This window comes from Lampetra planeri, chromosome 21, assembly GCF_965212315.1.
Source record: "Lampetra planeri chromosome 21, kcLamPlan1.2.h2, whole genome shotgun sequence".
Lineage (NCBI taxonomy): Eukaryota > Metazoa > Chordata > Hyperoartia > Petromyzontiformes > Petromyzontidae > Lampetra > Lampetra planeri.
Genome location: NC_136127.1, coordinates 12327444 through 12340635, shown reverse-complemented (window position 1 = coordinate 12340635; position 13192 = coordinate 12327444). Strand labels below are relative to the sequence as shown.

The window sequence follows — 13192 nt, the reverse complement described above, 5'->3', positions numbered from 1 at the left end:
TCTCTCTCGCTCTCACGCACTCGCAGATTCACATCCCCTCCGAGCCGCCCCAACAGCGACAGCCACAGCAGGGGGCGACAATGGCACGAGCGTGGAGGGGCAGTGACGGGAGAACGGCCTCAGAGTGACTGCTGCACAGGCCACGATGCGTGTTGTGTTGCACAGATCTCTGATGTGTGTTGTGTTCCACAGATCTGTGTGTTGTGTTACACAGATCTCTGCTGTGTGTTGTGTTACACGGATCTACGGTGTGCGTTGTGTTCCACAGATCTCTTGGGTGTGTTGTGTTTCACAGATCTACGGAGGGTTTTCGGGTCCTGCCGCGTACCGTTCGGCACGACGTCGGACTTGTTGTTGTTGTTGTCGTTGTTGTTGTTGCCGCACGTGCTGGCGGCTTCGTCGGGAAATGATTCAGCTCCCGACACGTGGCCGTGACGTGGTGGCTACATCCCACGTGGCCGCCTGCAATTCGGCACTGTGGAGGCAGCGGCATTGAGGGTTGCTGCTGGATCACCACTCGCTTCCTGCCAAACTCCCCCCTGTGGGCGTCAAGCGAGAGGCCGTCCCTCTGGTTCTCCTGGCGAACGCGGTAAAGCAACTCATGTGGATTCCACCTCTCCCATCTGTAACGGGGATAAGGCGTTGCCCCCTTGAACGAGGCGTGGGGTTTTTTTCTTCCAGGTGCTCCAGTTTCCTCCCACGTGCAGTGTAAACTCGTCGTTAATTGGCTGAACACATCTTAAACTAAATAAATAAAATGCAGCAGCAGCAGGAACCTCCTGAAAGAGTCACACGACTCAGCGTGGCTCTCCTAGAATGTTTTATATCATTTTTTTATGATTGCGAGTCGTGACCCATCCATCATATATATCCATGGTCACACCGGCACCCCAACCCTCGCACACCCTCGCTCCTCGAAGACAAAGATCCCCCGTGTAGCCTTAACAGGCTGTTGGGGCAAGTGCTGCTAGCGAGCACCTATGAAGGCTGGAAGGGCACACGAAGGAGTGGGTGGCCAACACCACGCCCAGCCACCTTTGTCTCCCTTTTAGCGGTGTTTACACATCGCACCGGGTACTCATTTGAGGCCGAGTCCACTTAGGGGAGGCCCTGGACCGGTTCAGATAATCGTCACCGATGTTTGCCGTGAGCGGGAATCGAACTCGGGTGATCGCGCTCGTAGCGCAGAGTACTAACCACGACACTACCGCTCCCCCACCCACCACCCTCCCCACACCCACACCCCCCCACACTCCCCCCACCCACACCCCCACACACCCCCCCACACTCCCCCCACCCACACACACCCCCACCCACCCTCCCCACACCCTCCGCCACCCCCCCCCCACACCCCCCCCCACCACCCACCCCCCCACACCTCCCCACACCCTCCCCATACACCCTCCCCACACACCCCCCCACACCACCACACACCCTCCCCCCGCACACCCCCACACCCTCCCCATACACTCCCCCACACACCCCCACACCCCCACACACCCCCCCCCACCCCAGCTCCACCGCTCACCCTCGCGGCCCACGAAGCTCTGCGCCTCCTCCTCCTCGTCCCCCTCGGCGGCCGCGTCCTTCCCCTTCTCGCGGCGCCGGTGGTGGCGGTGGCCGCGCCGGTGGTGACGCCGGTGGCTGCGGTGGCCCAGCGGCACGTGGACGCCCACGTAGATGGCGCGGTGGGCTGCACAGCACAACAACAACAAACAACAAAAACAAACAACAACAACAAAGGTCCCCCGTGTAGCCGTTGGGGGGGAAGTGCTGTGCGCGAATTGACCGATTTTAAGGCCGGCACGGCGCACACACTCATTCACTTGCCGATCGCACATGCACCGCAATGCCTTCTGACATTTACGTGAAATTCGCGTGCAAAAAATACATATATTTTTAGTTTTTAAATAAATATCCACCGACATATGTTGAACTTCTTTCGCACCGTACGTAGCCAACCGTGCTACTCGGAGGTGCGGGGGAAAGACAACAAACTAAACACAAAAGGCAGCACTTAAAGAAATTAGTTTTCAATTTAAACAAGCAGCTCGCACGTCCTTTGCACGTGACCATCCTTCCAGCATTTCCTCCCTCCCATCAGCCAGCCAGCAAAACTTTTTTCTGCCATTGCAGTATGATGCATTCCTTTTTTATCTTCTAAATATCCCCTACCCCAAGTTTTGTCCGAATCGTGCGATGTGCGCCGTGCCCCTGAGATGAAATATCCGATTAGATCTCTCGCAGTGCCACCGATCGTGTGAGAGAACGGTCCACGGAAGCGGATATGCCAGAGCTACTTCTCAGATCTCTTTTTCAATTCACCTCTGGTCCACACACGGCAGACGGCAGCATCTTCCCACCCGCTCCGCCATATGAGAGTATTGCTGGTCGCTTGACATCAAACCAACATTTGTAATTTCTATAAGGGGCTGTCCATAAATGACGTCACGCAATTTTGGACGATTTTTGACCCCCCCCCCCCCTCGTCACACGGCGTCACAAAAAGTCAGACCCCCCCTCAAATATGACGTCACGAAGCTCTGCCCCCCCCCCCCCAAAACCATATTTCCATTTAGAAAATAAAACATGCTTCAAATCGCTTTAAACTATTGTCATTGTTGTGCGTATTTAATGTGGCGCTGCACTCTGATGTTGTAGGAGTGTTGTTATAACAATTAGTGTTGTTATAACAATTCCATATTTATTTAAAGTTGCGCATGTTTATGTGACGTCACATTTCTCCCACGTGACGTCATTTATGGACGGCCCTTAACTGAAGTTAATCCAAATTAAGTGCAGAACTTAATTTAATGGTTGAACTTGTGCAGCCGACTGGAACCAGGCTGAAGCCATTAGCTGCACTCGAGAAACCCCGGTTTAATGACAGGCAGTGGCTGAAACCCGGGATTCGAACTCAGGGCCTCAGCGTTGCTGGCTCAGCGTGGAGCTGACGGCAAACCCGAACCCCGCCACGTGGAGCTCCCCACGCTCCAGCCCAGCAGAGGGAGCACGCGCACCGCGCTCACTGCAAACACAAAGACCCCCCCCCTCCCCCGCGTAGCCTTGACAGACCGTTACGAAAAGTGCTGTAAGCAAGTGCTGTTAAGCGAGCACCTATGAAGGCCGGCACGGTTACACGAGGGGGTGGGTGGCCAGCACCACACCCGACCGCCTTCGTCTCCCCAGTGGCGACGTTTTTACACGCAGCACTTAGGTACTCATTTGAGGCTGAGTCGACTTAGGCGGCGTTCGTCCTCGCACCCACCCACCCATCGCCCCCCCACCCACCCACCCATCGTCCCCCCACCCACCCATCGCCCACCCACCCACCGCCCCCCCCATTGTCCACCCACCCATTGCCCACCCACCCATTGCCCACCCACCCATTGCCCACCCACCCATTGCCCACCCACCCATCGACCCCCCACCCACCCATCGCCCCCCCACCCACCCACCCATTGCCCCCCCACCCACCCATCGACCCCCCACCCACCCATCGCCCCCCCACCCACCCATTGCCCACCCACCCATCGACCCCCCACCCACCCATCGCCCCCCCACCCACCCACCCATTGCCCCCCCACCCACCCATCGACCCCCCACCCACCCATCGCCCCCCCCACCCACCCACCCATTGCCCACCCACCCATCGCCCCCCCACCCACCCATCGCCCCCCCACCCACCCATCGCCCAGCCGCCACTCTCCCTGGCGGGCAGCAGACGGGACCTCAGCACCCCTGGGTTGCATTGCGATTAACAACATGGACAGAGTCAATGAGCGTTGAGGCATTGGTGCTCAACTCCGGTTTGCAGCCCTGCTGAGCCAGTGGTGGAAATTTGACATTCCTATGGCGGGGGGTGAGCCTGCTGGACATCTGTCAAAAAGAGATGTATAACTCGTCGGATTCCTCCAGTTATAAATAAATATTGTGATTCTGACTATCTATAGCCCTGCAGCCACTGCTGATATCCCCATTGAGTGGCAGTCGAATTGAAGTTGTATCGACCCTGGAAGAATGATGGGCTGAGTCACCCCCCCCCCCCGCACCGCCGCATCGAGTGGCGGCGCTAACCGTCCCCGGCAAGTCAAGCCCTCGTGGTGTGGTGGTGGTGGGGGGGTTGGCCGTGTGTGCGTTGCTGCCGCACGACGGCACAGAATCATTTCTCTCTCTTTGTAGTTGTGGGGCCAGGGGCGGTTGGGGCGGGGGTGGGGGTGGATTGGGGGGTAGCGGGGGGGGGGTATAAAAGGCAACCAAATTAACAGTGGCCGTGTGAGAGGTGGCGGCATTCAGCCGAGTCACTGCGGGGTGGGTGGGGGGGGTGAGGGCACGAGTCGCTTTCGCCGGGTAACCAAATGTCGGGCCCCGGGCTCGGGGGAGTGGCCCGGTGCCCAAGGGCGCTCGGTATTTGCGGGGCATCAACCCGCGGCGCGGGGTCGCTCGAAAGGTCAACGGGGCCGGCGCCTCTGTGTGTGCGGCCGTTCCGAGCCCCGGCGAAACGACGATTGAAAAATAATGCACCCATTCTGAATGACGACGACAACAACAAACAACAACAAAAACAAACAGAATAAATAATGAGAGAAAGAGAGCAGGCGATCAGGTGGTTGTTTCCTGTCTCGTTCTGCAATGCTGTTCTGATTGTGCTATTGCCAATCCAGGTCACGCTTGCCAATGAGACTCTATCCTGGTCTCTCGCAAGTTCTCACCGGGGTTTCAAACAAAAAAAATCAACTTACAACTCGAGCATGAGACGAAGAATCCATTTGGAAGTCTCACGGAGCAGTGCAACCCTCGGTGTCAGAGGTGTCCTTGCGAGTGCCCTCTGGCGCTCGCAAGAGAGAGAGGGAGAGGTGGGGGGGGGCAACGCATCGCTACGTCTTGAGCGGAGTCGCGTCCCTTCGCATCGCAATCACTCCGGCATGCGACTTTTCATGCCCAGAGCTGGAATGTCGCCAAATTAAGCGCAGAGCCAAATGTAACGCGATGCTTTTGTTTGCGGTGTAGTCATTGGTGACCAGGCTGGAGACCACTAACTCACTACTGCTGAGAACCCCCCCCCCCCCCCCCGAGTTAAACCACAAGAGGCTGGCCACCTGGGTTCAGACGCAACATTCGCAGCAGGAGCAGCGCCGCTTCTGCGCTCCGATCCTCTGAGCCACCCGGCCTCCTTCGGGCCACGCAGGATGAGAACATGTTCGACCATTTTCTGGCAATAAATCGGGAGGCGTTAAGATGTCCAAACCCCAAATAGAAACCTTTTGCAAGGCATCACACGTCTGCATTAACCGCACGCAGTACCCGTGGCAAAACATTGCGAACAAACGCGCTCTGATATTAATGTGTGCATTGTCTTGGAAACTGATTGGCCTAAGGTCGCATAGACACACAGGGTCAGTTGGGATGCAATGAGCGGCGGAAGACCTCGGGCCGAGCCTAGTAAGTCAATCTGTCCAAGAATGATCGTCACAAATCAAACATCACGACGAGAGAGAGGGAGGGAGAGGGAGGAAGGGCGGTCGAACCAAGACTCGGAACGATCGGGAGTCGGTTTAAAGTGCAAACGGCACAATGGGCAACGTCAATCGGCGTTCTCACTTCCCATGAAATGACCATAATCAGATTTGACTGTCGCTGCGGGACAGGGTGCTTTATCATTGGCTTTGTTCGACAAATCTCACTTTTCGCAATCATGAGAATTAACACCAGTGAACTATTTAATAATGTTTAATGAAAAAAAACCTGGGAAAAAATGTTGCTTTACTCGACATCAGCATGATTGTCACATTTGTACGATAATCGTGAATTCAGCGGCTTATGAGCTTGCGTACTTAAATCGCCGTGCAAAATGAGAATAAGAAGGTTTATTATTTATGAACGTTGATGCAAAATTGATTCATATTCAACGTAAAATTGTTTCTCTCTCTCTCGCGAGCGCGCCGTGGCCTAATCTCCTTTTAATTATGTAAATTCCATAAGCGACCTTTCGTGACCTTATTTACCTGAACCCATTCCCTAATCATGCGCGCGCCGAGTCTCTGGATGACCCCAAGTGACCCCAATATAGGAACTGCCGAGTTGTCTCCGGCGGGTTCCAGGTAGGGTAAAGGCACAGCTCTGCAATTGCCCGCTCGTGTCACTGCCGGCAGGAAAGTGGCCCGTGAATGGGGTTTTATCCAGTTTCTTACCACGTGTGCAAAGAAAGCACTCCTTAGCGTTTGAGGACATGACCACAGCCAACACATTCGTCAATAACACTGTGGCCTTAAAGTAAAAAATATTTAATAGGTGACGTTTATGGCAATGCACCTTCTTCATAGCTATGCACTGTATGGCAAGACTCCTATCGTAGTCCTGCTTATAAACGCGCAACTCTGATACATTGTCACGAGCGCGCAGTTTTCGTGCATTGGAAGCTTGATTAAACAGTTCTGTAGCACACAAGACGACTAGAATGTATAACTCTTCCTTATCCGTTATGCTTATCTTGTGTTTATTAATAATCTCTCTGCGGTGATGTCTTTGCCACATTCACACTCGACACATCAGCTGGAGCGCCTCACATCTGCCTGTCACTCCGTTGCCAGTGATGGAATCGTGAACATTTTTTTTATTTTCGCAAAAATTTGACAAATTCGGCAACACCGCACGAACCCTTAATGTTTTATTTAACTCTAATTATGCATCACCACTTTAATTACCGATTGTGTTGTCGGAATTCCATTCTGAACTCTCGCAGATAATGATTAACTCTTCTTGTTGGACGGTGGCCCACGGAATCGGACATCACAGAACTACCGCTGAGATATCTTCCAAGTCGCGGTGCGGCAATTGCAGCAATGGGGTGCCCTCTGTGTACAGCCAGCGGTAGAAATGGTAACACCGTAGTGAGCCGATAGATGGGGTAAAACGTGGGTACTCCGACCGCTTCCAAGACGCACAGCCCAGCGTGGAAGAGCAGGCCAAATACCCTCTGGAGAGGGGCTCTCCACGGCGACCTCGGGCTGAGACCTTTCCCGTTGGCAGTGACGCGAGCGAGCAATTGCAGGGCTGCGCCTTCACCCATTGTCTTGAACGCCTGTCAATTGCGCCGTTTGAGATGTTTACGTTCGTTCGAACGGCACCTTGTGACGATAACGCGAGCGCACTGGACGGCGCGCTATGCAAGTTGCCTTTAGCAGCAGCAGCGGCGGCAGCGGCAGCAGCGGCAGCAGCGGCAGCAGCGGCAGCAGCGGCGTGTAGGGAAGCCGCTTAGCCGACACAGGAGGAGCGGTAAAGGCATCGCCTGTCAGAGCACAGAGCACAGTCACTCATCAAACACTCACGTTACACTCGCGCGTAATGCACAGCGCCTCTCAATTCTCCTAACAGCTCAGCCAACGTCGCGTCTGGGAGGAGGGGGGGGGTATCAGGGGGAGGGGTCTGGAGGGAGCTGAGCTTCCTCAGCCCCCCTCCCTCCCCTACCTGGATCATTATAATCAATTCAGCAGATTGGAGGGGGCTGGGTCACATGTAAACATTGGTAGGATGGAGCGATGGGACGTGCCGCCAGGACGATTTTGAGAAGCGATTCGTACGCGTTTGGGATGAAACCATTGCGGTGTGAGTGGGTGTGTGGGTGTGTGTGGGGTAATGGGTTCAGCTTTCACGTCTCGCTCCCCGTCAGTGCGTGACCCCCCGCCCCCCCCCCCGCCCACAACCCCGCCCGCCCGCCCGCCCGCCCGGGGAAGCGAATGGACCAACCGAGTCCGGTCTCAAACGCACCGCACGCAAAGTGAGTGCGTAGTGAGTGAGTGAGTGCGTGAGTGAGTGAGTGCGTAGTGCGTGAGTGAGTGAGTGCGTAGTGAGTGAGTGAGTGGACGCGGCGACGTGCTCACCTTCGAGCTCCTCCTTCTCAAAGTTGGTGGTGAGGACGGAGCGAGTGCCGCCCCTGTCGACCACCGCCTCCTCCTCCGGCCTCTGAGACACACGCGGACACACAAAGAAGACAAAGATCCACATCCCCCCCCCGCACTGACGGGCAAAGTGCCGTGAGCGAGAAGCTTCGAAGTCCGGGGCGCGGTGTGGCCAAACACGGCGCCCGGCCGCCTTTGTCTCCCCCGTGCTGTTGTCGATCTCACCGAGTCGAAACAGCGGGTTATATATTCGTAATCGATGTTGGCCGTGAACTGGAATCGAATTCGGGTCGCCGGGTGCAGAGCGCAGCGCGCTAACCACGTGGCTGCTGGCTCCCCGCAACACACGAGCACACAGACACTCCACTGCGGGGCGCCACGGCAGTGATGTTAACTTCCTCGCCTGGTCTACAGGAGGTCGTGGGCTCGATCCCGACCCTGACGCCTGCTGCTGCTGCTGTGTATTCGGAGTTTGCGTGTCGCTCTCCCCGTGGTCGCGTGGATTTTTCTCCGGTTCCTCCCGTTGTCCCCTCCACATTTAGAATCGACATCATGCGTTTAATTTATTTGGTTTGCTGTACATTTCCACGCGATGAGCCACTTCGTTGAGCTTATCATTCGTGGCCAGATCACTTCTGATAAAAGAGATACATCGCTCAGTGGGCCTTACGTGGTCAAGTAATATTAGTCGTAGTTTTCAGCCTTCCGAACTGCAGGGGACACGCGATCTGAACAAGGCGGTAACGAGTGTATCGCCCCAAACTCCTCGACCCTACCTCGCCCGATGCTGACGCTTACAAATGGAACTCGGCTACTCGGTCAAGGCTACAGCCGAGCCAGTGGAGGGGGGCCACGTCCGGGCCACGCCGCAGCCCCTCGACGCTGTCGCATGGAGGAGGAGGGGGGTGTCTCTTGAGAGCCGGGCGGCGTGAATGTCACCGTCTCCGTGGCGCGTGCAGCCCCGGAGGAGCGAATGTTGCTCGCTGCTGCTGCTGCTTGGAGGGACCGCTTCTCGCGACGGAGTGCGGGAACATGATGTTCCGAGTCGGCGCGGATTAGCGTTCGGAGCGGTGGGCAGGGGGGGGTCCATGTCTCCACGGGCCGCTCTCCTCCCCTCCTTCCACACCAATTAATTAATTAATTAATTCTGTCCCTCTTTCGAACCAGAGGTGCGAACCAGAGTTTCATTCCAGCCGGGCCAGTCAGTACGCGTCCACTGTGAGCTGCGCGTATCTCGCGGGGGTCGAACGGGACACCTCTCAAGGCTCTCTGTGCAATGGGGCAGTCAAGATTCAGCTCTGCAATTCAACAATAATCGACGCTCTTTTAAAATGAACACATTTAAGTGAATGTAGCGGCTTCTAGTGACAGCACTGAACCCATTACAGACAACCAGGGTTTCATTTCAGCTGGGTCTTGTGCAGAATCTATTCCAACACTCATCACATCCATCATATCTTTCCCACTGCGTGTGGCGGTGTGGCTGCCAGAAGCCACGTGCCACCTCTTAAAGTCGACCGAAGACCAGGGGGACAAAAGGCCGCACTCGGCACACCACGTTGCATGTTTGTTGAACTTCTTTCACACCGTACGTAGCCAAGCGTTTCGTGCCACCGAGCCAGCGCCAGTCCAGACGTAGCAGCGACGCGGAGAGAAATAAAAAAACTAAAACATATTCAGCGAGAAATCAAAGCGCTGCTGCTGCTGACGGCGCAACTTGAGAAGACATTTCACTGCAAGGCTCTTCTCATTGACAAGGAGAGTGTCCCCTGGATCTGCTATCTATTTATCTGACCTGTTGTTGTTGTTGTTTTTATTACCATCGGACAATCCTAAACATCTACGTCTGATTGTCAATTCACAGATTCCACGCACAATTTGGATCAATAGCGCTGAATGTATCAACAGCACTGAATTCATCAACAGCACTGATTGAACCACCTCGTTTCGTCTCCCGGCATCTCCATTCTGCTATCTCTGTCCTCATTTCAACTGACTCTATTATTAAAGTCAGTACATTGTAAGTGTGAAAGTAATTTTACAACGTAATTGCTATTATCATCCAGTGATTGTTGTTGTTGTAAATCTGTGATTGTGGAATGATTTGATGTTGTCTGCCGGCCCGAGTTGCCCTTGATCAAGAGCTTCTTAGCACCACGGCCTCTAGCCGACGGGAAATGAAGTCCCGATTCTCATTCCGAGACTGATGTCAGTAACAGCGCCGCATCTCGCCGCACGGAGCCCCCCCCCCCCACTCACCCACCGAGAGAGCGAGAGACGCGGAGAGAAGTGGTGATCATGAGGTGCTTCATATCGCGCGGTCCCATCACCTAGAGCCCCCACAACGAGTGGAGGACATTACCCAGCCCGGGCTGTTCCAGCGGGGACGCTCTGTGCACCGCTAATGCGGTTTTGCTCCGCCGACAGTGAGCGGCGTCCAAAGATGCTCGCGATAAATCAATGGGATTCGCTAACACTTCGTGGGTTGTCTGGAAGAAAAAACAACGCGAGATGAACCGGATTTTTTTTTGGTTCTGTTTCGATGAGTGATGCTCGTCGTTTTGCAATGCAACTCGGATTTAAGAGTGAATGATGCCATTCGGAATATAAAGGTCGTGGGTCTTGGATGAGTGGTTAGCGAGCACTGTGCTTTGAACCCCAGTGACCCGAGACAGACTGACAGAGACTACGATTGCTATGTAGGTCCGTAGCATCGTGTAAGGCTGTTCTACGTACGCCTACGTGGTCCTAGAAAAGTCTGAGACCTACGCGAGTTTGGCAGTGCCTTTTAAGTGTCTGGATTCTATGTAAGTCGATATGATTCGTTGTAAGTCAATATTTCACTATGCAAGTGTCTGGGTCCTATGCAAGTCTATGTGGTCCTATATAAGTCAACATTTTCCTAGGTAAGTTGATGGGTCCTACCTAAGTCTATGGGTTCTACATAATTCTGTCAGTCCGATGTAAGTCTATAGATCGAATGTAAACCCTGTGGGTCCAGTGGGTATATAGATATTTTATTCCTTTTTAGGGATTTGACAAAGCAGCCGTAAGCCGCGCGGAATCCGCGTCAGCGAGCGGAGGGTGAGAGGCGACCAACCGCCGCCTTTGGGAAGATAAATCCCCACGTGACCTTCAACATGGAATGGGCGCGGTTCGTTACCACCGCCATCATCTCGCTGGGCCCCCCCCCGTCACAGAGAATTAACAAGCGCCATGGCGAGCACGTGCCCCTCCCCCCCACGCCCCCCCACCCCCCACTCGCACGCCCCCCCCCACCCCCACGGCCCACCCCCACGGCCCACCCCCACTCCCACGCCCCCCCCACCCACAAGCCCCCCCCCCCACCCACATGGCCCCCCCCCCACACCGCCCCCCCACACCCACACGCCCCCCCCCCACCCACACGCCCCCCCCCCCCCACCCACACGCCCCCCCCCCACCCACACGCCTCCCCCCCCACCCACACGGCCCCGCCACCCACAAGCCCCCCCCTACCCACACGGCCCCCCCCCCCACACGGCCCCCCCCACCCACACGTCCCCCCGGCTGCACTAACAAGACGGTAAAGATTTATCGCTGATCTCTCGCAGCGCAAACAACCAACTCGTGTGTTGCGCTGACGCCCCCCCCCACCTCGCCCGCACGCACTCCCGTGGCGGTGTTGTTGATTCTCGACTCCGCCCGCGTGCACAGCAGGAGAGAGGGGCGCCGAGTGTCGAGACTCGTTCTTCAGGAGGGTTCTGCCGCGTCTTTGCAGTCGAGGGGGTGCGGTGTGGGGGGGGGGGGTAATTTTGAAGTCTGCCAAATTTGAACATCTGTAAATAGTTTCTGGACATTTGTGAAGAAGAAAACGCTTTATAGCTCATCGGATTTCTCCAGTATAAATGCATATTCTGATTCTGGACCATGATGCCGGCAAACTATGGCCTGCTCTTATTGAATGACATCACTGGATCTTTAACATCCACGGGGTTGGGATGTTTGGGCCAATGACAGTGACATTGTACTATTTTTTAGCTATGGGATGAAACCAGAGAACCCGGAGGAAACCCATCCAGATCAGGAGGAGAGGGCGAGAGAACACACGCACGCACACACACACAGGCACACACGCACACACACACACAGGCACACACACACACGCACACACGCACACACACACAGGCACACACACACACGCACACACACACACGCACACACACACACAGGCACACACACACACACGCACACACGCACACACACACACAGGCACACACTCCACGTGGAGAGGCGCCCGAGTCGGGAATCGAACCCAGGCCCTGGACGGATCCAAGAGCTCAGCTCGTGTCCAGGAGCTGAATGGCTCACGTGACCACCACGAGAGAGAGCGACGGCGTGTGGAGTGGTGTGGTGAGTGGTGTGTGGAGTGGTGTGTGGAGTGGTGTGTGGAGTGGTGTAGTGAGTGGTGTGTTGAGTGGCGTGTTGAGTTATGTGGTGAGTGGTGTGTTGAGTGGTGTGGTGAGATGTCGTGTTGAGTGGTGTGTGGCGTTGTGTGGTGAGTGGTGTGTTGAGTGGTGTAGTGAGTGGGGTGTGGAGTGATGTGTTGAGTGGTGTGGTGAGATGTCGTGTTGAGTGGTGTGTGGAGTTGTGTGGTGAGTGGTGTGTTGAGTGGTGTAGTGAGATGTCGTGTGGAGTGGTGTGTTGAGTGGTGTAGTGAGTGGTGTGTGGAGTGGTGTAGTGAGTGGGGTGTGGAGTGATGTGTTGAGTGGAGTGTTGAGATGCCGTGTTGAGTGGTGTGTGGAGTTGTGTGGTGAGTGGTGTGTTGAGTGGTGTAGTGAGATGTCGTGTGGAGTGGTGTGTTGAGTGGTGTAGTGAGTGGTGTGTGGAGTGGTGTAGTGAGTGGGGTGTGGAGTGATGTGTTGAGTGGAGTGTTGAGATGCCGTGTTGAGTGGTGTAGCGAGTGGTGTGTTGGGATGTCGTGTTGAGTGGTGTGTTGAGTGGTGTAGTGAGTGGTGTGTTGTGTGGTGTAGTGAGTGGTGTAGTGAGATGTCGTGTGGAGTGGTGTGTCGAGTGGTGTGTTGCAGAGGTGTGGACTCGAGTCATGTGACTTGGACTCGAGTCAGACTCGAGTCATGAATTTGATGACTTGCGACTCGACTTGGACTTGCATAACAATGACTTTGTCCCACCTATGAGATGTGGACTCGAGTCATGTGACTTGGACTCGAGTCAGACTCGAGTCATGAATTTGATGACTTGCGACTCGACTTGGACTTGCATAACAATGACTTTGTCCCACCTCTGGTGTGTTG

The 13192-nt window shown here is 55.3% G+C and overlaps 1 protein-coding gene across 1 annotated transcript in view; it reads right to left on the bottom strand.

Annotated features, from left to right (window-relative positions):
* The window catches only part of LOC144724705 (electroneutral sodium bicarbonate exchanger 1-like), a 79701-nt gene that overhangs the window by 45285 nt on the left and 21224 nt on the right, over positions 1-13192 (bottom strand). Inside the window, exons 2-3 of the mRNA XM_078604037.1 lie at positions 7881-7962; positions 1511-1693 (exon numbers count right to left, since the gene is read on the bottom strand). Of these exons, the coding sequence (XP_078460163.1) occupies positions 1511-1693; positions 7881-7962 (265 nt within the window). The remainder of the gene's footprint in view (positions 1-1510; positions 1694-7880; positions 7963-13192) is intronic.